The 25,478-nt window shown below is 35.3% G+C and overlaps 1 protein-coding gene across 1 annotated transcript in view; it reads right to left on the bottom strand.

Moving 5' to 3' along the window:
• Positions 1-25,478, bottom strand: part of LOC129225902 (protein numb-like) — a 57,320-nt gene that overhangs the window by 23,412 nt on the left and 8,430 nt on the right. The window contains 1 exon segment of the mRNA XM_054860434.1: positions 7,033-7,169. Within this exon segment, the coding sequence (XP_054716409.1) occupies positions 7,033-7,169 (137 nt within the window).

Here is a 25,478-nt window from a genome sequence, read left to right on the forward strand (position 1 = left end):
ACAAAGAGACGATGCAATAGGACAAACTTGAGCTACAGCGCATTAAAAAGTAGGTTATTTTTCATGTGAACAATCTTGACAGACACTTTGGATGCTGATATCTTTTAGAAAATCGGTATTTACGCTCTGGAATTATAATCCATTAAAAGCATGTATACTGACAATGGAATTACAAAGTAAGTGCTATTGAATCATTTTTTGTTCAGAATTTATGACATTCTAAAATCTAGAAAAACGTTTCTCCACTGCATTTTTCTTGCGATTTTGCATGCGTGCTACCCAAAAGTTAATGAACTCAAGTCCATAACAAAAGTACTTTGAGCTCCCAAAATTTCAGGTTTCCAGTGTAATAAAATTTCCCGTAATCTGAGCTTAATTATGGCAATTCGTTACGATAGACAGAATTTCGAACTCATTTTTCTATCCTTATTCGAAAGACCACCATCGAAGAAAAACTGTTTTGAAAGAAAAAAAAATGTGTTCTTTCTAATGGTACTAACGAAAAGAAGATGCAAGGTGATAAACTTGAGCTACAGCATTTTGAAAATAAGTTTTTTTTAGTTGAGTGGTTTTGATAGCCACTTTGGATGACAATATCGTTTAGAAAATAGATATTCAAGTTTTGAAACTGTAACGAACTAAAAACAAGTATTTTTACAATGTGATCATGAAGAACGAGCTATTGAATTATTTTTGTTCAAATTTTATAACAACCTAAAATACAGGGAAAAATTTCTCTGCCGCGCTTTTTCATGAGTTTACACGTGTGCTATAAAAAATCTAATGAGCTCAAATTTTCAAAAACACTTGAATGTATTAAAAGCCAATTGCACTTTAAGCACCTAAAATTTCAGACTTTCAGTGTGATAAAATTTTCTGTAAACTTAGTCTAAATTTGGCAATTCAGCACACATTTCGGATCACATTTTTTGGAGATCCTAGATCCTCAGGATTTGGATCTAGGAAGCTGTAAATTTGTATAGATTAGTTTCAAAGGCAACTCTACAGTTCTATAAAATTTCATCCAAATCGGGGGATGGTCGAGCAGGGACTCCTGGTGACTTGACATGGAATGACTTTTTTAATATTTGCTAGTAGTAAAAGAAGTGAAAAGGCAGAAAAAGGTCAAGATTTTTCATTATTTTTCGGAACGTTGTTCTGAAGTTAGATTTCAATTTCGTATTTCATACTCCCCCTCCCTCGGCCGAAAACAACGCAATTTAGATACCAGTCTTTATTTCATCAATTACGTCTCTTTCGAATTCCAAAAGTTTTCTTTGCAACCATGTTTTGTGTCATATTTTTCCACATTAATTTTGTAATTACTTATAAAAATCTCGATCTAACTTATACAGCTGGGTGACAGACACTACAGTGGGTTATGTTTTTAGGAGAAAATTAAATGAATGACAAAAATGATTATTTACCGACTATTAAAACAAATTTCGCACAGGGCCGCTAAAACTCTAAGTACGCCCCTGGCAATGTCAGCAATGGTTCGTTGATTTAAATCAAGTTAATTTTTTTATTTAAATCATTGACTCAAATTGGTTTAAAATTAAAAAAAAAAACATATTTTGCTGTATTTGAAATAATTTGTTCTTACTTAAAATAATATGTTGCATTTGGAATTTCAGCTTTAATTAGCAAGTCCTTCTCTGTACATCTTGTGTATGAGAGTATACTGTGTAATAAAGCTCAACAATTTAGAGCTAATTATTTTTCCAAAACCTTACAATGTTACTGTTTTATTCTATGAAAATGAAATAAATAAAATAAAATTTTCAGCTCTCAAATACTCTAATATGGCTTGAAAAGTAAAGAATATTTTGCTCAATAGGAATTTTTGTTAAAAGGGCTTAAATCAGGAGGTCATAGACCACCCTCAAAGGTGGTTTCATTTGGTAATTTAAGAATCATTCCCCCCCCCCCTTAAAAAATTAACTTAAGAACACAACTGCATAGTGATAATATAAATAACAACTATTTGTCAGGATTAAATTGTCATGCATAATCAAGCATTCTCATCATACCTAAATTTATTTATTCTTTCTTATTTTATTTTTCATTAAAGAACAGTTACTAATTGCACTGTATACCAAAGTTCATAACATAAAACCTGCCTGTAAACTGATTTTGCAGTTGAATTGTGGGGTAAACTCCCTGGAGTAAATCTGATGAAAATTTTAGAAAAAATACCTCCTAAATGTTACTACTATCTGAAATATTTTATTTTAATATTACTATATACCATAGTACAGTAAAATTAGGCCAAAAAAATGGCCAAACCCAAACATCCAAAAAAAAAAGGTGAAATCTGTTGCAAATTACTTCTTAACCTTCCCGCAATAAGGGTTAAAAAGTACCAACACTTTGCACGTTAAGTTTTTGGAAAATGGGGGGAGGGAGCGAAATAATCCTCTTCTTAAATACAAATAATTTCTACTACTTAAAAAAAACTCAAAACTCGCAGAAACCATACTCTATAATAGTAAAATAATGAACTCTCACAGAAAAAAATTCTAATTAACTGGAGAGCACAGACGGGGGGTGGGGGGGGGGGGTCCATGGTGCAGATTGGGTCATTGGAATTTATTAATGCAGTTTTTTCAAGGGATATTTCTTTCCTTTTCGAGGGCTTTTAATCTGGATGGGCGCTCCGTCACACTTAAGGGGGTGCGCCATCGCTTGGGGGGGGGGGGGGACCCTGAATTTGCATTCTAAAATCAACGATTGCAGTGAAGTTCACGAAAAAAATTCATTGATTTTAAACTTAGAAGAAGTACAAAATGCCACACAATGAGTTATAGTAATGTCAGACGGATAATTCTAAAAGATCTAAGCGAGCTCAGTAACCAATTTATTTGTGACTGGAGTTATTAAACTGTTTAGAGATATGGAGTGATATCGAAAACAAAATCTCTGTGCAGCATTAAAAAAAAATCCAAGTTGACTGAAGTTTCCCTCCTTTTTCTTAATTAATTTACTTTTCTACAATCTTTTGCCATCACCATAAGGGGGGATAAACTGAAATTGCCAATAGTGAGAGACGGGCAATGCTGCAATTCTGCACCCTTTAAGTCGGTGGGGGTTCTCATTTGCAAACACCAAGCTGCCTCTCTTTTATGCAGCTGGTTATGTAAACTATGCTAATTATGCACACATATACTTGCAGCACTATCTGAAACTTTTGAGTACATTATGCAATAAAAAAATTTGATCACATCAAACATCAGCTATCCAACGATCCGATGCAGTGAAAAAATTTTGGTGGTCCAGAACCTGTAGTGATTGTACTACATCGTAGTACGTTCCATCTACATTGTAGTAGTTGGAAGAAATCTTGATGAGAGCAATGAGCAATACAACAGTATAGAGTTCTAAATATTTACATCTTTTTGTCTCCCAGTTTGGAGCTCACAATCGGTTTCTAAAGACACCAGAAGCTTCTTCCCTCTCTATGGGTATTGACTCAAGTTGGTAGTGGTACTGGTCGCTGATAATAAGGCAAGTTGTGATGAGGCCTTTAACGTTGAGATAGTAACATAAAATGATATTCAAGGTAAAAAATTTAGTGGCATTTTTTTGTAAAGGAAGTGTGCAGTTAAGTCTCTAGCTTCTGTTACGAGAGCAGTTACTATCGGTAAAAGATGTGTAAACCCAAACAATCTTTAGCACTGAATGGTATGTACAGTAAGGATAGAATAACAAATTGCTAAAAACTTTCAGTACGAGTTATGCGCTGATCCTATATCAGTATTTGATGAATCAGGTTTCATAAGAAAAGAAATCCTGAATTTTTAAGTGTTATTACCTGAAGCAAAAGATCCACCCACCATCACAAATCAAACAGCTGGTGTCATTTATGTTATAGATGGAAGATACCTTCTCCATCAGGTTTTTTTTGGGTAATGATTTGCAAGATTTAAGGAAATGTGCCAGATGCGCAGTGCATATGTAACATGTAAATATTGGAAAGTTAGTGTCATTTTTGATGGGTACAAAGAAGGAGAAAGCACCACAAAAATATCATCTGCGTCCTACTACCACAGCCAAGCCTTCTGCTCTAGAAGACTTTCTGCGCCTCAAATCTTGTGCTTGCTCTGAGGGGTTCATTGGATAAAGTGAATGTTTGAAAAGTCTGAAAGTGGACTAAAGTGCTCAACTATAAGTACAAACTGTGTAAGACATAGCTGTAACAATAACAATTTTGCTGAGGACCTAGGTTCCAAAAAAGATCTTGATAATAACAAAGATGTTTTGTTACAAGCATAGGAGAAATCATTTGAAAGCAAAAAACAGTTCAGCGTAATTTTTCTGACCATTTAATCAAATGTGCCATCAGAGGGGGGGGGGGGGGTAATCTTTTAGTATATAATTTCGTTTTGGGAGGTGTGCTACTGTTCTTATGGTGTGGACAATCCTGATTTAATGCATTTTAAATTTGCATCAAATAATATTTCTACTTGAAATGGAAAGGGTGGGGGGATTGAGGTATTTTATTTGGTAGAGGGGGGGGGGGGGTAGCTGTAGCTTTGGGAGGAGATGCACCATTGCATTGGAAGATGGACACACTTGATTTCTAGCTTTAACTTTGCATAAAATAATATTTCCATATAAAATGTATGGAGGGGGGGTTTGGAGGGTACTGCTTCATTTTATGGGGATAGGGGAGCTCTGTAGCATTGGTGTGTTATGTCATCCCTCTTGGGGGGCAAACACCTTTATATTCATGCTTTTAAATTTAGTATGAAATAATATTCTCACTTTAAATTTACTCTAAAAATTCCAGAAAATACCCAAAACAGCAAGTTTTAGATGTCCCCCCATTCCGAAACCCGATGCACAATGGAGTGGGACTTTTTACCTGTTCTTATCAGGAGGGTAATAAACAATTTGCACCAGGTTTAGCTTTTTTTTTTTTTTTTTGGATGTTTGGGTCCGACCCCTATTTTTGATGATGTCAGGTGTTGAAAGGGGGGGGGGGGGGAATCATGAAATTAGGAGAAGGGGAGGGGGGGTAGTAAGAAGTTTGACATCATGCATTTTTTTTAAGGATATGCTTATGAAAAATAGCATGACATGGGACAAAAGGGAGGAGAGGATCAAAAATGCTGAAAAAAAAATGTGACACAGGGTGGCGACAGGAACTGTGAAAAAAAGTTCCCTGACTTTTCCCTGATTTCCCTGATTTAAGTTCACCAAATTTCCCTGATTTACGTTACCAATGATAATGGTTTTCTTTCTTTGCTCTACTTGAAATCCATTGTATGTTTGTATAAAATGCAGTATTTTAAACGTTTTAAGTTGTGTAACTAAAGACATATTTTTAAAAGATGCTACTTTTTTAATAAAATGGTTAAAAAAAACATATCAAGTCAATTTTTTTGGGAGAAAAAACCTACAAAACAGTATATTAAATTTTTCTACAATGGAAATATTATAGAATTTTTTTTAAAAAAAATACTTTGCTTCCAGAAACCACTTACATAAGAATTTTAAGAAACTATTAAAATCTCTTAAAAACATATGTGTATTTATGATATTACTAAAAAGTAATTGAAATTATTTTGAACTAAGTTCTCAAACAGTATAATAATTGTTGCAAGAATAACAAGTAATAGTGAAAGAATAGAAGTAATGTAGTTATTCTTATGTAACTAATTGACATATTTATGCAAAACAGATGAAACCATTTGACATCCATTCATAGGGAGCTTTTCTCTAATCAAAAACATAGGTTTTAATGAATGAATACAGCATTTTAACAATAAAAAAATAAATATATTTACTAAAGTACACAAGTTAACTCTATTTCAAATGATTTCAGTATGTGACGAAAAAAAATCTTAGATTATTGCTTTTGTAACAAACAACTTTGAACTGCAAGAAGAAAAAAAAAGCAATTAGTTAATTTCAAAATATATAAAAGAAGAATTACAACTTGGTTATAAAATTAAAGTATCACTTAAGTCTGAAGAAAAGAAAACCTTTATAATCTGCGGTGACAACAAATAGTATAACGGCAAGATTTTTTTATTGAAAATTCAATTTTAGCAATTTAATTAAAAACGCGAAGAAGTAATAACTTTTAAGCTTTTATAGTATTAATTCAAAAATCAAAGACTTCTTGAAATCGTGATTGCAATACGCTAATTACTTCAAGACAATGAAATAAAGGCAAAGGAGCTAAGGCATTAATGAAGGCTTCCTCTTTGCCTGTATGGTTGTTTATTTTACATAGCATTGAAAGCGTAAAAGGAAATTTCAAGCTAGGTAAAATAAACAACCTAAAAGACACAAAGCAATCTTAGGAAGTTCATCCTGTTGTTAATAAGTAAGATTCAATACTTTGACGTAGAGGAAAAAAATGCACAAATATACGGCAGTGTATAATCGCACCTCATTAATTTTACTTTCTTTTTGAACAGATAATTGGCGGAAAATGCGTAGGGAATTAGAGAACTTAATTTTGTAAAGAAAAAAAAATTTTTTTTTCTTCATAAAATCAATTTTCCCTGATTTCTTGTTATTTTTTAAAAATTCCCTGATATTTCCCTGATCTGTCGCCACCCTGTGACACCTTTAATTGACAGCCCCTAGGCTTAACCCTCTTGTGGTGCCATTTGGCAATTTTGGAGACAGTACTAATGATAAACCAGCTATTTTTAAAAAGGCATCCATTAATTGTTCAAACTCGGCTGTTTAAAAAAAAAACATCAATTAATTATTCAAACTAAGATCATTTAACTTAGCTTTTAAAAAGCGAGAAACACTACCTAAGTACTTCATGAACTTATGTAGAAAAAAAGGCATGACTAGAAGTAGGATGAAAGTACAGGAAGAAGGAAAGATTCTAGCGAAAAAGTCAACAGATGGGGAAAGTTGACAGTTTTAAAATCCAAAGTTTAATTGAAGAAGGAGGGAGTAGTAATTATGGCAAGTTTTACCATAATTCTGCTACATCTTTTTCAAATTCAAATATAATAACTATTCCAAAGAAATTTTTACTTAGCAAAAAATAAAACATACCTTAACTGGAAAGCTGCACGTACCAGCCCTGACAGCAGCTTCGTCTGCTTGCCATTGGTGGGGTTTGCTACATTCTGGAATATGATCTTTTTTTCTACGGAAACTGTCGCGTAAGCTTCTCCTCAGACGGTCCATTACTACAAAACGAAGTTCATAAAATATTAGGGAAACAAATTAGTTGAAACAAAAAGTACAAACAATTATGATTTTATGAATAAGAATACAAATAAGAAATATTAAGTTTATGAATAAAAAAGAATGCAAAAATATATATTTTTTAAGTTATGCAAAATATTTTTAAAAATACAAATAAAAAATATTAAAAAGTAAGTAAATAAAAACAATGCAATTTAAAAAAAAAAAAAAACTTTCAAAGACATTTTTCTGAAACCTTAATGAAGAATAACAACTTACATCTATATTTAGCAGTTATAACAACAATTCAAAATGCACCTTTTATTTTTTATTTAGATACACATTGCAAAAAATTTTCTTAAAATAGTCAACAAATCTTTTATCCAGCAATAGCATACAATCAACTTTAGAATACACTAGAATTAAGAAAAATATGTAGGATGCACAGGCGATCGTGCAATTAAAAACCCTTCCCTCTAATTGGAGACATGTCTATAAAAAAAATACGAAAAAAGCGAGCGTATTTTATTAATTAATTTTTTTAATCCGAGTTTCCATTCCCGATGGGTAGTCAGCCGACCTTCGTTAGTGTGGATTGCATTCGACCTACGCTCAAGGTTTAACCTCATTCCGTCCAACCCCCACTGCTTGTTTACGATATAAAATGCCGTCGCACTGGGCAAAAATTTGCAGAAGCAAATTGCCTTTCACGCTACCGACGGCCAAAATTTCCGACAAAGAAATCCGACATCAATTTTTACGGGGAAAACGGAAACTTACCCATTCGCTTTCTTGCTGGTTTCTCCCGCAATTCAGAATGCTGATTTCCCATTGCTCGGTTAAATGGGGCGAGACGGATTATCCGTACAGATTTCGGTTCTGTGTACCGTGCGATAGCCGAGGGCTAGCTGACCATCATGTGTCCGGGGTCCCGGACCGAATTCCGGGACGTAAACACAAGGGACTGAATTATCGTAATGGGGCGTAGCAGAGTGCTGCCTTGCTACCTTGCATCACACATTCCTGCTTTGAAGAGCCTTGGTGTATAGGTAAACTGCGGACAAACCAGTTTGGCGCAAGGTAGTCGGTGTCTCAGCTGAGTTTCGGCTGCCAAACAGCCGCGCTCCTCCTCTCAGGTGAGCATTTGGGACAGAGAGACACCCTTTGCCCCAACTGGATCGGAACGGGATCTGAGCTGGACAAAATAATCGTTTGGCTGGATGATGGGAATAAGTATTAGACGTTCCAGTAACTGGTTTGTTTTAAAACTGTAAATATCATTTGGCACACTTTTTCCGTAGAGTAACAGGCTCTTTCATTGTTCAGAATTGTAAATGGGTAATAAACGAACCTTTAAACGCATGAGCGGAGGTGGTGAATGTTTATTGAAATGGGAAGATGTTAATTAATGCGTGTGTGAAGTCACACGCAGCCGGTGAACCAAAAAAGTAGGGAGAGGTGCTAAGTCACGGGGGGGGGGGGGGCACAAAGTCCTAAACGCTGTTTCTTATTTTTGGAAAAATCAGGCTATATTATAGGATTTTAACGTCGTTATTCACAAAATGACCTTTTTAAAAATTCAGAGCACAGCCTCAAAAATCGGAACGGATGGTCACATTCGGCTCCTCCCTTCCAATTCAAAGTTAAATTTAAATTTTTATAAAATAATAACATGAGAAAGTAAATGAAAAACTTACTAAATCAATTCATCTTTCTTTAAACCCTTTGAATTGATCAACTCTATAATTTTTCGATCAAATGTTAATTCTGAACTTAGAAAAGTGGGCTCTAATTTCCAAACAAACTGTAATCAAAACTTGAAATCTTCTACTCTGTATTTACTGTGTTTCAAAGCAATTCTTTAAATTATGCTTCATTTCATTTCGAAGTTACTCGATGAAACCAGAAAATTATAGTTTAAGGATTGTCAGATAGCTAAAATGTTCAAACATTCTTAAAAACCAATTTAAACTGCACTGCACACATTTTCAACTACTTGTTTCTTCTTCTTTTCTTCATTTATTTTTATTAATTGATGCTACATGCTTTACAAAGAAGCCGAAGGCACATGATCAGATATAGATTAGTAGGTTTGACAGATTTCTGAAATGTTAAAACGGGACAACAGAATGCCCCCCATGCCCCCTCCCCCCGCTTCGCAGGAATTCAAAAGTATACTCTTGGCTGGTTTTTATAGTGGTTTAGTGGTGGTTTTAAAAGCTAATAAATAAATGGTAACTAAATAAGAACCTAAACACGGAGCAATAATAAATTACACTGGCATGTATATTTAAACATTTTTGTTGGAACATGTTGATATCTGTAAGTTACTAAGAAAGTGGAAACAGTTGAAATGAATAAAAATTTGATCATATCCACATGTACTTTTTATTGACTAGGACTTTTTTTAGAAAGACTTTTTCGGTTTGAACCTAATCTTCACAAGCTAATACGACGTCCATTGTACGCGCCAAGGTTACAAATGCAAAAGTAATTCGGCTAAATATCCCTTCACAGTTAACTTTCTTTAGACTTTTTGGTCACCTATAATCAAATTTATCATTTTCTGGGACTTGAAGTATACCGGCCGGGACGTCCGGATTTTGTCTGAAAACCGGGACGCCTGGCAAGCTTATAAGATTAGGGCATAACTGAATTGATGCCGATCAATAAGAATTTTACCTTTTTTTTTTTTTTTTTTTTTTTTTTTTGCACAAGGATATGTTAAAACAACAGATTTTTTTTTTTCTAAATATGAAATTGCTTACGGAAACGTAAAAACGAATTCTTATCAAGAAATATGTTTCTTCACAATTCTGAAAAGAATCCCTCACCAAGAGAAAGAGATTTTTTTTTTCAACACACAACTTTAAAAAATATTTTAACTCCAAATTTCCTACAATACTAGCTGCGTCGCCCGGGTTTGCACGGTCTACTTCGAAAATAAAAGTTATGTCAAGTAACGCGTGTTCAACAATAAACACATATACAACAAAACAAAGAGCAGACTAAAGCAATAACACAAGGACAAAGACTAAATTAAAGAGAAAAAGCCAATCTCCTGAAGGAAGGGGAACAATTAGGGATGAAGAAGAAGCATGTTGAAGCTATTTTTTGCCGCACATTGTTATTTGTTTCGAAGAAATATTAGCATTAAGATGTTAAGATCAAGAGCAAAGATTCAAAATTGCCCTGTAACTGTTGTCAAAAACCTAAAAACTGTCCAAAAACTCACTTAAATTTACATCTTTACTAATAATAAAGCTGAAAATCTCTCTGTCTGTCAGGATCTCTGTGACGCGCATAGCGCCTAGACCGTTCGGCCGATTTTCATGAAATTTGGCACAATGTTAGTTTGTAGCATGGGAGTGTGCACCTCGAAGCGATTTTTCGAAAATTCGATGTGGTTCTTTTTCTATTCCAAATTTAAGAACAAAATTATCATAAGATGCACGAGTAAATTACGAAATTATCATAACGTGGAACCGTAACATGGGCACAAGCCAATTGGCGAGATACGAAATTATCAAAACGTGGAATCCTAACATGGGTACAAGCCAATGGACGAGAAAATTCACCATACATTATTCGTAAATATACAGGCGAACCGAAAGATCTTTTAATTTTTCTATTACGAGCAAAGCCGTGCGGGTACCACTAGTTAACAATAAAATAACCCTTACAAATATAATTCTTAGTTTTACCAACATTGATTTCATATACTGAATGAAATTTTTTGCTGTTTTAGATTTTTACAAAATTACACAATAAAAAAAATTACAAACACAGACCACAAAGTGGTTTTTTTTTGGGGGGGGGGGGGGGGGGGGGAACACGAAATAAGGAATCAGAAATTGAAAAAGTAGGAAAAGTAAGAAAAAAAATCACTTAAAAAAGTAGGAAAAAATAGGTAGAGATGGGACACACGTCAAGAGGAAACAAATTTCGAGTAAATTTTATTTCTGATGTAAAATAAACTAACAGTAGGCTTGCTAGATTTATGAAATGTTCAACCGGGACACCGGAATGCCCCCCCCCCCTGCGTTGCTAGTATTCAAAGAGGTACACACCCCCGGCTGATTTTAGAGCGTTTTATAGGGCAGTATATTCTCAATGCTTTGAACAAATAGTTACTAATTATGAACCAAAACAAGGGTGATAAAAAATGGCATAAAATTTGAACTTTTCACTTCTGAGATGTAAATATTTACAATTTATTTCAGCTAAAAAAAAAAAAAAAATACTTTGAATTAGGAATAAAAAAATTAACAATATTTAGATACACTTTTTATTTTATAGGATGTTTTTAGAGTCTTTTTTGGTCTTAATCTTGTTGCAAAAATCCTCACAAGCTAATCCGGTATTAATTTTACAAGTCAATAATACAAATAGTAAAAGAATTATTCTAAATAATCATTCACAGTTAACTAATTTTGGAAGTTTTTTGGTCATTTATAATCAAATTTATCGTTTTCCAGGAAGTGAAGCAAACCGGCCGGAACACTGGGGTTTTGTTTAAAAACCGGGACGTCTGGCAATCCTAACCGTATTTTTGATTTAAAACTGTCCCAAAAATAAACTAACAGTACTTTTGAAGTATTGAAGAGATTTAATGAAAGGCCGAGTCGCAAAAACAAAACGAAAGAAACAAGCTGACAATCATCAGTATGAAAAAAAAAAAAAAAAAAAAAACTGGTGGAAACAAATATATATAAAAATAAAATCCAATCCGAACAAAGAAACACTTTTCAACAATACAGTAATAAAATTTTTAAGTGTGAAAGAATAAAATGCAATATAGCGATCGGAAAAAAAAAAATCATATGTTGGTGCAATAAAACCACTTTTGTCAAAGATTTGTTTTGTCAAAAACGAAAACATTCCTTCGAGAGCATCCATTTATCATTTGAAAATACTAACACTTTCAGCTCCTGTTGTCATAAACTATGATACAAAAAGTAAAGCAAATATTAAATTAGTTTTAGTTAAAAATAATCAGCAGCTGACATGGATTCCTCCATAAACAGGGGCAGATGTTTGAATTTTAAGAAAAAGGAGAAAGACTGAAAATGCAGAACTAAAATAAATTTGTTCTTAAATATGGGACATAAAATTTATAATAAAATAATTAAACTAAATAAATAACGAAATAAGTAAACTATAGGGTTTGTATTATGTTGTGTACTTCTAACATTCAACATACATTTTTGTTTCATGCACGTCATTTATGGGGGGTCAGTGGGGTCAATTTCTCCTCTCACTGGCTTTGGCAAATTAATGCTTAACTATACAAGTTTGTGCGGTTTTTGTTGTTTTCAGATAAAATTTGCATTCAGTATACATTCTTTGCTAGCCACCCCCGGAGGAAAATCAGAATGACGGGCCCATTTAAATTTGAATCAAGCAATAAAAACTAATATTGTTTTATTGGTTTGGTGATTTTTTACCTCTTTCTTGTTCCAAAATTTGTCACTGAAAAAAAAAAGGAAAAATACATGCATGGTAAACACAACACTTTTATCAAAGCCAAAGATCAATTAGTAATGTTCATCTGTGCATAAAAGCGAAGAAATGTAGTTTCGTTCGATCCTCATTATACGACAAAATATTCATTCGGAAATTGTTCACTAAATTGAGAGTGAGGGGGAGCACCTGGTATCAAACGCCAGCATATATTTCTTTCACCCCCTCCCTTTGATCAGGCACCCTGAGTACAATAACTTACAGTAGATACGCCGCATCGGTATAATTGCCGCACCCCGAAAACAGTAAGAGTCTGTCAAAAAATTTTATATGTTCCGAAATGCCGCATTGCCATAAATACAGCACATAAAAATTATGAGCAACTCCTCGATATTGATGATATATCTGAGTAGAAAATATCCATTAAAAAAAATACAGTACATATCTGTTTGTGGCTCTATTCCCCAACTTTTGAAAATATAAAGAAATAAAAACGGAATCTCTCATTTAAATTGATTTCCGATTTTTCTCCAAAAATCGGTTTTACCCATCTAGGTTTTGCCGTGTTTGTTTGTTTGTTTTTTTTTTTATTTTTGGCAAATACACTCTTTTCAAGAAAAGAAAGTGAAATTTTATAAATTTTATAATCATGTTTATGATTTAGAATGAACAATAATCATATTGATGTATGAAAAAAGTTTGTTTCCACGATTATTTTTGAAGTGATCCGTTTCTGCGAATTTCTGTTATCTGTGCCTTTTATTTTGTACTATCAATAAAATATGTACAAGTTTTTCATTTTTTGCTTCCTTACGTTCCTTTTATGGTTTTTCACTGCCTTTCTGTTTAAATATTGATCCAATTCACTTGTAATCAACTATACAAAAAATTGGCAAATAGGAAATTCGGCTTTTCCCGCAATTTTTGAACAGTCGGCCGTTTACTTTAATTAAAGCTTCTAATTGAGGGGTAAATAATATATAATTGCATCAGAATGGGCCAGTATCTGTTTCTTTATTGTTTCGTTAAAACAGTAGGATTGAAGTCGGGGCGATAAAAAGAAAGGTCGATCATAAATGCTGCAACGGCATAAAAGTCACTTACGAATATTTAACATTTAAACACGCAGACGCCGCAGTGTTCCTTCCAGAAATTACTGTAGTCAGTGAATTAAAAATTTAGGGTTCGCTTGTTTCTTTTGCTTTTTAAAATTGAAACATGCAGAAAATTATCGGTGCGGCATTGTAAAAATAAGAAAAAATGCACAATTAGAAGTGCTGTACTAAAGAAAGAAAAAGTAGGAAAAAAAGGAAAAAGTAGGAAAATAAGGAGAGAGCTCTAAAAAGTAGGAAAAATAGGAACTCTTCGGGGTCTGCACACATAATGCTGATTCAACAAGCTGCCAGTCTGTAGCATGAAAGCGATGAACAGAAGAACTGCTGTTTGCATAGAAAAAGAAGTACTATTATCAATAGCAGTATATAAAATAATAAGAACTGTTTGTTCCATAAATAAACTTTTGTGAACCAAGTCTATTGCTAAATTCCAGTTCGAAGTGGATCAAAATCCCAAACTAGAGATAAACCTTTCAATTAATGCTAAGTAGCAGACTATTTTGGTTTTTCTAAAACCTTTTCACCATACCTAAGAGATCGTGAACTGAGATGTAGTTTCCAGATACAGATCCAACTAAAAAAGCTGTTTGCAACTTATATGAATTTGGTTGCATCTAATATTAGTTCATTTCTAAACAGAAAATTTTTATATTAGATGACAGACAAAGTCAACTACAAAAGATTAAAAAAAAAGTATCATCCAAAGTATTTAGATAATTAATAATTAACCATTTGATACGCTTCAACTTAGTTTCACTTTTACTCAAAAGAAAAAAGTAAAACATAAATCCTGAAACAAGAGGAATTGATAAAATTACAGGAAACTAGTTGTTTTATTTATAATTAGTGGCACCTGCACGGCTTTGCCCGTAGTAGAAAATTAAAAGGTCTTTTGGTTCGCCTGGATATTAACAAATAATGTACGATGAATATCTAAGCATGCTCCACCAATACCACACTAGATAAAATACTGTCTCTTGTGTTAGTACTGTTACAAATTCTGTAAATAGTAATTATTGTAGTAACGTAAACTGTAAATAGTTTCCCGTAATTTACAGCCCCTATACATTCGGTTGAAGTAGTTGGTCCTCCTATTTTTCATTGATAAGATTCGTGAATGAATAAAAAGAAGAAATAATAAAAAAAAAAAAAACGAATTTGAATTCTGAAATTTTGAATTTAAATTATGTTTTTCGCAATCACGAACTGAGACAGGACCCTACTCATTGGAGTTATTGTTTCTAGAAACGGCTCCTGTCCCCCCCCCCCCTAGTCTTCCTCTCCTCCTGGACGGTTACTTGTGCATGCACGTAGTGTATGCACGTAGGCGTGTGTGAGTGTATGTGTGTGAAGTGGTGTGTGTGTATGTGTGTGAACGTGCGTGTGTGTAGGACATGGACGCCTCCGACCAGGAAAAGCGGATAGCTCAAAACCGGAGCAACCGCGCCGCCAGCAGAGGACGGTGGGCGGTGGTGCTGCATAGGCTTCTGGTCCAAGTTGAAAAAGGCACGGACACCAAAAACGGTCAAATGAGAACAATAAGCAATCGTGATTGCTCAATAACGGTCTACTATTTTCGAGAAGCATTTCGAAACTTGTGGAACATTTGAGAGCTCTCTTTTCGGTGTGTATATAAGCCGTTACGCTGGATAAAAAGTTAGTTTCGATTGAGAATTTGTTCTGAGAGTGTATTAGCTCTGTTTATTGCGAGGTATTTCGCTGTGTTGTTTTCGTATTTGGAAATAAATACGTGTGTAACCGTTGAGTTTACGGTGTTGAGTAATATTTGTTTCATTGCTGATAATTAATTTAGCAGTTGTTAACGATTTCTTCTGTACATAGTGTAAATAAAGCTCCTGTGTATCAAGAACTGTGTCGTCCTTTCAAGAAAGTTGGAAGTCGCACCGGATCCGTTACAGTACAGTAAAAATAGGGGTCGGACCCAAACATCCAAAAAAAAAAAAAAGTTCAAACCAGTTGCAAATTGTTTATTACCCTTCTAATAAAAACAGGTAAAAGTTCCATCCCATTGTGCGTCGGGTTTCGGAATGGGAGGGCATCTAAAAATTGCTATTTTGAGTATTTTTTCAGAATTTTTAGAGTACATTTCAAGTAGAAATATTATTTCTTACTAAATTTAAAAGCATTAAATTAAAGGTGTTTCCCTCCCAAGAGGAATGGCACAACCCACCAATGCTACAGAGGCCCCCTCTCCCCGTAAAACGAAGCAGAACCCCCGAACCACCCTCCATACATTTCAAGTGGAAATATTATTTCATGCAAAGTTAAAGTTAGAAATCAAGTGTGTCCATCCTCCAAGAGCGATAGCCCCCCCCCCCCCCAATAAAATAATATCCCCCTCCTCCGCTTTCCATTTCAAGTAGAAGTATTATTCCATGCAAAATTAAAATACATTAAATCAGGACTAGCCATGCCACAAGAATGGTGGCTCCCCCCCTCCCCCCCCCAAAAAAAAATAATACACTTAAAGTTTACCCTCCCCCCTCTATGGTAGCACATCTGAATAAATGGAAAAAAAGTTACGCTGATGTGGTTTTTTCTTCTCTTTTCTTTTATTATACTACTAGCCGCCTGCGGCGACCAGCTGGTCCGCCTTTTTATGCCATTCGCCTTTTTGCGCCAGTGTTGCCGCCTTCGGCGGCTGATTAGACAATTTAGCGACGGTATTAATCAATGTTTTTCTCTATATATCAATATTATCATTCGCCTTTTTACGCCAACGTTGGCTTCTTCGGCGGCTGCTTAAATAAATTTTGTGTTGAATAAAGTATTTTCTAGATCTATTTCCCGTTATGTCCTTTGTAATATTTTTAAAGGGGGGGGAGGCACAAAGGGACTCTTCATGCAAATTTTGTCGGAAAATAACAAAAAGCACTTCCACTTTTATGTGGAAGCATTGTTTTTTCAAATTCATGTTGTGTGTTTGTGTGTGTGTGTGGGGGGGGGGTCACTGATCCCCCGTTGAAATTCCTCTATTTCTTACTGTCCATCTACTGCATCCACCTCTATATTTGTCCATATATATAGTCCCTCTTTCTCTCTATCTATCTATCTATACGATCCATGCATATCTACCTCTGATAGTAATTAACAATCCTTTTCTATGTAAAAAAATTTAAAAAAAAAAAAAATTTTTTGCTCACTTAATATTATTTCTCTATCTACCAAACCTAACCACCAATCCCTACAAAAATCATGCAAAATACCGCGGGCTTTATTTATTTACTTAAAATTGCACGCAAAAAAAAAAGGCTCTAAGTACCCATAAATATAGCAAAACGTCCAGAAAAAAAAAAGAAGTTTGGAAAATAAAGATGTGAAATCTTTGAACATTGGGAAAAAAAAATGAAGAGAAAGCAAACGATTTCAGTTAGGTCACGTGATTAGGAAATGCGGAACTCAGTCGGCAATGCTTACAGCTCGCGTCGTGTTCTGCATTTAAAAAATTGTAATAAAAAAACTTTTGCGTATTTTTAAAAACTTTTTTCTTTTGAAGGGGGCGGAATGCTTTTACTATTACCAACTAAAATTTTGGAATTGAGGGCTCAATACTTTTTGCAGGATGGGTTTCGAAAAAAACTAAACCCCGAAAAAAATGCAAAATAAAGGTTTTTTCAAAAATTTATAAAAAATACAAAAATTTCTCTATCTTCAGAATTTTTTCATTCATCCTATTTAAAATTAAATTTCCTACACTACAGTACAAAAAATATTTGTGTAGTGCGATTGGTTCGGGGTCTGTGAGGTAAAAAGTACTAAAAAGTGCAAAAAAACGCATAAAACATTAAATAACTTTTTTTCTAACTAAAATATCAAAAATCGAAGCCCGAGGTGCACAACTTCAGCAAAAACTACACCTGTATATCAAATTTCATCTTTCTAGGCCTTACCGTTTTCCCGGGATGCGCGCCACACACACACATGTTATTTTATTATATGTATAGATACTGCTTTTTCGCAGTATTGAAAATCAAAATTTATAGTTAACGTCATGTTTTCATGCATGCCTCAAATACGTCATCAGATTGAGATTAACTCTCCGTCAGCAGTGAAGTTTTCAAATGGTTTCTCAAGCTTATGACAAAAAGTTTTCGTTGTCAAGATCTTTTTTGGTATCTAGATCCACGGCAAAATCGCTATTGTTGCGGCTATGTCTAACACAGCTTGTGCATTTGAGCACTTTAGTCCACTTTCAGACTTCTCAAACATTCACTGTGTCCAAAGAACCACTCAGAGCAAGCACAAGATATGAGGCACAGAGTCTTCTAGAGCAGTAAGCTTGGCTGTTGTAATAGAACTCAGATGATACTTTTGTTATGTTTCTCCTTCTCAGTTACCATCAAAAATGACACTGGCTTCCCCATATTTACAAGTGACATATACACTGCATTGCTGGCATATTTCTTTGAAGCTTGCAGATCATTACCAAAAAAAGAAAAAAATTAATTTGAATTTTGTCATCTTGAATTCAAATTATGTTTTTCGCAAAGTGTGTGTTTGTATGTGTGTGTGTGGGGGGGGGGGTATGTGTATGTGTGTAGGCATGTGTGTTTGTGTCTGTGTGCAGTCATGAGAGTGTGGGTAGTTGTGTTTATGAGTGTTTGCGTGCGTGGGGGCGGGGTATGTGTCTGTGTGTAAGCATATGTGTTTGTGTCTGTGTGCAGGCATGAATGTTTGGGCAGTTGTGTGTATTTGTGTGTATGTGTAGGTGTCTGTATGCATGCGTGTGTGTATGTGTTTGTGTATGTGTGTATGGTGGTGTTTGTGTATGTGTGTAGGGGTATGTGTGTGTATGGTGGTGTTTGTGTATGTGTGTAGGGGTATGTGTGTGTATGGTGGTGTTTGTGTATGTGTGTGTATGTGTTTGTGTGTGCGTGTGTGTTGGTGCGTGTATGTATGCGCGTGTGTGTAGGATATGGACGCAACCTGGAGACGGTTTTCGCTAGAGGAGCAGCATCGTGAGGCCGGCCGACGCGACGGGTGGTGCTGGCAGAGGGTGGCGCCGCGCCGGTGGGAAAAATGATAGCACGCCAAAAACAGTCAAATGAAAGCAATAAGCAATCGTGATTGCTCAAAAAAAAATGATAAGGTATCTTCCATCTATAACATATATGACACCAGCTGTTCGTCTTGTGATAGTGGATGGAATCTTTTGCTTGAAGTAATAACACTTAAACGGTACAGGATTTCCTTCCCTAATAAAACCAAGTTCATCGAATACTGATGGAGGATCAGCGCAAAACTCGTACTGGAAATTTTTCGCAATTTGTTATTCCATCCATACTGTATATACCATTCAGTGCAAAAGATTGTTTGGGTGTACACATCTTTACAGATAGTAACTGCTCTCGTAACAGAAGCCGGAAACTTAATTGCGTACTTCCTTTACAAAAAAAAAAAAAAAATGCCACTAAATGTTTTGCATTCAATATTTTTTATGTTACTACCCCAACGTTAAATTCCTCATCACAACTGACCAACAAGCATCAGCAAGCAATAGCACTACCAACTTGAGTCAATACTCGCAGAGAGGGAAGAAACTTCTGGTGGCTTTAGAAACGGATTGTGATCTCCAAACTGGGAGACAAAAAGCTGTAAATATTTAGCATTCTCCTGGTGCATTGCTCATTGCTCTTATTAAGATTTGTTCTATTGTTGAATCACTACAGGTTCTGGACCACCAAAATTTGTCACTGCGTTGGATCGTTGGGAACCGTTATGTAATATTTATCAATTTTTTTATTGCATAATGTACTCAAAAGTTTCAGACAGTGTTGCAAGTATGCGTGCAAATATTTAGCATAATTCACATAACTTGCTGCAAAGATAGGCAGCTTGGTGTTTGCAAACGAGAACCCCTACCGACTTAGAGGGTGCGAGAATTGCAGCATTGCCTGTCTTATTATTGGTGACTTCGGTTTATCCTCCTTACGGTGGTGGCAAACGATTGTGGAAAAGTTGAAGTAAATTAAGTAAGGAGAGAAACTTCAGTCAATTTGGACTTTTTTTGGGGGAGGGGGGCTGCACAAGTATTTAGTTTTAGATATCGCTCCAGCGCTCTAAAGAGTTAAATATTTCCAGTCACAGCTAAATTGGTTTCTGAGCTCGCTTAGATCATTTTAGGATGAGCCTTCTGACATTATACTGTAGCATTGTAGACTTCGGAAAAGTTAAAAATCAGTGAAATTTTTTCGTAATCTTCACTGCAATCGTTGATTTTAGAATGCAAATTAAAGGGTCCCCCACCCCTTCCCCAATGCGATAGCGCACCCCTCAAGTGTTACGGAGTAGATTTCCAGAATAAAAGCCCTCAAAATAATAATAATAATAATAATTTGATTTTTGACATCTTGAATTCAAATTATGTTTTTAGCAATCACGAGTGTGTGTGTGTGTGTATGTAGGCATGCGTGTTTGTGTGTGTGGGGGGGGGGATGTTTGTTTCTGTGTGGGGGGTATGTGTATGTAGGCATGTTTGTTTGTGTGTGGAAGGGGTATGTTTATGTGTGTGTATGTGTTTGTTAGTGTGCGTGTATAGGTGTGTGTATGTATTCGTGTGTGTGTAAGCAAGTGACGCAACCTGGAGACGGTTTTCGCTCGAGCCGCTTTATAGATAGGCAGACGCATCAGCTTAAGCTTAGCCATTTTGGATCGGATTTTTCATTGTTGCTCTGCTTGGGTTACCACAGCAAAGTTTTGGATTTCGCCAAATTTGTTGAAAATAATATTTTATTTTATAAACAATTCACGTGCCACTAATAATTACTCATAGTGAACAATAATAAAACGCGATAACTCTCCAGAAAAGATAACCACTCAAACACGCGCTCCTATTCAAAATGGCTAATCTTAGGCTGATGCGTCGGCTCTTATATATAGGGGCCTTAGTTTTCGCTAGAGGAGCAGCATCGTGGGGCGGCCGGCCGACGGTGGTGCTGCAGAGGGAGGCGGGGAGGGGGAATAAAATCGTAGGACATCAAAACAGTCAAGTGAGAACAATGAGCAATCGTGATTGCTCGAAAAAAAAAATATCTTCCAAAAACTGCCTTAAAAATCCCAATGCCGCATTCTGCGTCATGCCCCCCCCCCCCCCCCGCCTGGGCACCCTCGGTAATTAGCATTTTTTTCCATTAAAGGTTAATATTTTAATATTATAGAATCTGGTTTCTGAGATTTTTGTGTAATTTTTTATAATTGATAGAAATTATTATTTTTTTAAAGAGGATTTTTTCGTCCCCCCCCTCTCCCTTTTCCCCCAAACCCGACGCGCAAAATGCTGGGACTTTTTACCCCTTCTTGCTGGTAGGGTAAGAAGTAATTTGCAACAGGCTTAATTTTTTTTTTTTTTTTTTTGGATGTTTGGATTTGGCCATTTTTTGGCCTAATTTTACTGTGCTATGTAGTGTTAGTTCCACTAATTGATATGCAATAGTTTTAATTTTAGCTCGATGGTTCCATTTTATGAAAATTTCCCCGGTTTGAGAGTAAGTGAAATATCATCAGTAATCTTATAGCTATTTTAATATCGTGAAAATTTTCACAGCGATCATAAATTTACTATTATGAAATTATTGTAATCGTTTTTGATCACACAAGAGTTTTTGTGGTACTTAAGACTCCGAATTGAATTGTTTAGATAATAGATTGACTTATTTTCTGGTTCCTATAGTTTCCACTAAAAGAAATAATAGTAAGTCGTTTCGTAAGGTCTTAAAATTAAACGTTCTCTTAAAAATAATTCGGAAAACTGCAGTCACATAAAATCATAAATATTCGTAACCATAGAAACGCTTCTCCCATAAAATGAAAATACTTTTATGCTCTATTCTGAGTCTGTAGTTTCGAAGGTCACGCACGAGATGCCCAAGGATGTAATGCCGTTATGTTTTATTTATGTCTGAAACAATTGAAGAACTTTTAAAAGCTTCCAACCTTATTACCACAAATTCTAATTTTGTATCATTTTAATGGAAAAGTTGTACAATACTGCAAATTATCTAAGTACAATCAGGGGTGCCCATCTGGGGGGGGGGGGGTTATGGTGCTGACAGCGCCATTAAAAGTTATAGGGGGTGGTTTGAGGGGTATTTTTCTCGTTGAGGAGGGCCGCCTTTGCTCTGAGGGGGATAGCCACTCTTGAGTGTTCTCTAAAAAACTACTGATGGCGTTGTTACAGCCAATGAAATCGTTAAAACAAAGGGACGCATGCAAAGTCGGAAAATTTCATTATCGACATTTAAAATTACTAGAGAAAATTGCTATTTTTCCACACTAAAAATTTCAAGCATCAATTGCTAAAATTCCAATAGGGTGATTCGCCAGTAGTTGACCATTTAGTAGAAATTTCAAGTTCTATTTAATGTCACAGGAAAAAAAAAAAAAAACTGGAAAAAATTGAAAAATTTTCTATGTGTCTATAAAACTATCAGAATCAACGGTCACTAATTATTTTTCCGTTTTACTAACTATTTTTCAAGTTATTTCGAATGGAAGTTAAAAAGGGAGATTTCACCAGTAGTTGACCAGGATCTGCAAGTAGTAGACCACTTTTTAAAACATTGTAAAATCTGAAATCTATACTACTAAAATCGGACCGGAAGCATGCCTAGTGTTTATACTTGAGATTTAAAAAAAATCCCTGATCTTTCCAGGTCGTTTTTCAGAAAGTTCCAGGTTACTCGCTTCATTCATTTTTACCCTTAGATGTAAAAAAAAAAAAACTTGGAATTATTTTCCTTTTTCTCTCTCTCTCTCTCCCTCCCTCCCTCTCTCATTTTTTTTTTTATTTATTTATTTATTTTATTTTTAACGTTTTGTTAAAAATTGTTTTCATTAGTTTATTCCTAGTTGAAAACAAAGTACGTTCAACTTATTTTAGCATTTCCTCGGTGCTACGTCCATGCGTAATGTTAGCATTTTGCTGTAATCGTGCTGCAATCTTTTAGCATACGCTTTCGGTTTACAATACTTTTTATTTTGTTACAGTAAAACCTGTGAAGTTGAACACCCTTGTAAGTTGACCACCTGACTAAGTTGACCTCTTTTTTCAGGCACGGAATTAGTCCTTATCATATAAATCAACCTTTGTAAGTTGACCACCTGTTTAAGTTGACCACTAAAGTAGTGCACCGCAAGTGGTCAACTTACACAGGTTTCACTGTACTAGCAGTACCCGCACAGCGATGCCTGTGCTAAAAATTTAATGGAACTTCGTTGAATAAAAAAAAAATTGACGGCTCCTCTCCCTCTGATGTGAAATAATCATTTTTCTTTGTATAAATGCGTACACACCTTTTCAAAAAAAAAAAAAAACTATTAAAAGTTTCTTTGAAATTTAAAACTTTTCGTTAAATTATCAAATTTGATTTACAGTTGCTTTAAAATTCTATTTAGCGAGTGAAGCGGTTTTTACTGCAATTTAAAATATTTCGCCAAATAAACAAAAAAAAAAAACATCAAATAATATCTTTCAAATGTAAAAATAATTCCGCAACTCTATTGTTTATCGCTAAACTCGCCCAGCAACCACGCTATCATAATCCATCCCTCAAACGAAAAAAAAAAAAACATCCCATGGAACATTCAAAAATCATCGTCAGAAGAAAAGAAGAAAATGTCGTACATTTCACTCGGATAAAAACAAATAAAAAGTTTCTTTTCTTTCCAAACAAATCGCCAAAACAATGAACTATATTTACGGTTGCTTTAAAACAATAATCCTAGACTGAACTGCTCAGCAGGGCCGTCCCGGGGGGGGGGGGCGAGCGGGGCAATCACCTCAGTCGCCACGAAATGTGGGGGTGCCACAAGGCGCCCCTCTTTTCGACGGAACACGACAACATTCACACGAAATGAGGGGCGCCTTGCGAAATCCCCTCATTTCGTGTATCATAGATACATAGTCATAGACACACAAAATAGAGAATCATTGCAATAATTCTCTATTTGTCCTAGGGCCCGAAAAAATATCCCCCCCCCTCTCTCTCTGTCTCCAAAACAATAGTTTCCTTAGTATCTTGAAGCAGATACAATTTCTGAGATGATAATTATTTAGAATCAAACAAAGGCCCCCCTTTTTCTACGTCTAGTTCTCACCAAATTTGCTTGAATTCTGCCCCTGCGTCCAGTGATGTAACCAGGGAAAAGTTTTAAGGGGGCACATTGAAAAAAAAAAAAAAAAACTTTTTTTTATCGGACAGGAAAAAGGTTAAAAGTGTCCCGTCAAAATTTTGAAACTTTTAGTTTTAAAAACGAAATTTTAGCCTTAAAAACGCTATTACAGGTCATGTTTATTGATGTTAGGGTAAGGGAGGGATCTCAGAGGCTGTTTCCGATCGATTATTTTTTTTTAGTAGATTGAAATCAATTCCTTCTCCCCCTGCAAGTTTTCGAAATTAACGTTTCAAAAACGTAACTTTAGACAAACTTTGAAGATTTAATGGATAGGAGGATCTGGAGCATTTCCCAGGAAAATTGTTCAATATTATGGTTTACAAGGCTGAAGTTCATTATTTGCTGCGATGCTAACGCTCACCACATTGTGTGGGGAAGCAGTGATTGCAACAAGAGAGGTGAGGAACTTTTAGAGTACCTGTTAGGTACCAACCTAAATATCCTAAACAGAGGTAATAAACCTATATCTTTATTACCCGAAACAGATGTGAAGTCATTGATCTAACGATATGTAATGACAGAGCACTGAACTGCGTAAGTGATCGGCAGGTGTCAGACCGGATTACCCTATCTGACCATAGACTAATCCTTATGACTTTTTCAGGTCCTGCACTAAGCGTACTGCAGGAGGAAAGGAATCCCAAACGAACATCTTGGGATTCCTATCGGGGAGATCTTATTATCTCCCTAGCAGGTAAGAATTTTAAACTTACTCCGTTGATAGACGTTGAACTAGCTGTTGATTCACTTCAACAATCTATACTCCAATCGTATCAACATAATTGCAATGCAATCTCCACTAGTTGACTCAAGAGGAGTTTCTTGGTAGTGTAAAAATCTTAGTGGATTAAGAAAGAATGCAGAAGACTTTTTAATTAGGCCAAGAAAACGGGCGATTGGTCTTCGTACCATGAAGCTCGCATAACTACAATAAGGCGATAAGAACCAATATACAGGATAACTGGAGACAGTTCTGTAGCCATTTGGATAGTGTTTCTCGTGTTGCTAAACTCACGAAAATACTCTCTAGATACAAATTTTGTCAACTGGGTTCCATTGAAAAGGAAGATGGTTCCTTTATCGATGACAGGGAAAGCACTTTAACAGAAATGTTTTGGGTACACTTTCCTGGCTCTATAATTAAAGATGACGAAAGTCATCCTGATATTCCGCTACACTCCTTGCGTGGTAGTAAGGAAAGGTGAAAACTAGCGGGTGAAATTGTGACCCCTGGTAAGATTGTGTGAGTGGGCCATTAATTCATTCAAGCCATTTAAATCTGCTGGACCATATATTAGACTTGCCACAACTTAATTACACACAAAAAATTTGATCAAAATCGGTCCAGTCGTTTAAAAGTCTTATGGTGACAAACTTCCGCACAGAAAATTTTTATATATTAAGGTACTACCTCAAAATCGTAAATATGCCTTTGCCCTTGTGACGATGTTATGTTGTAGATTAAAGTATTTTAAGTCACTGTCATAGAGGAAAATCATGTAGTCTTGAACTAAAAAAGGAGTTTTGAAGGAGTTAAAA

This window comes from Uloborus diversus, chromosome 7 (assembly GCF_026930045.1).
Source record: "Uloborus diversus isolate 005 chromosome 7, Udiv.v.3.1, whole genome shotgun sequence".
Taxonomy (NCBI): Eukaryota; Metazoa; Arthropoda; class Arachnida; order Araneae; family Uloboridae; genus Uloborus; species Uloborus diversus.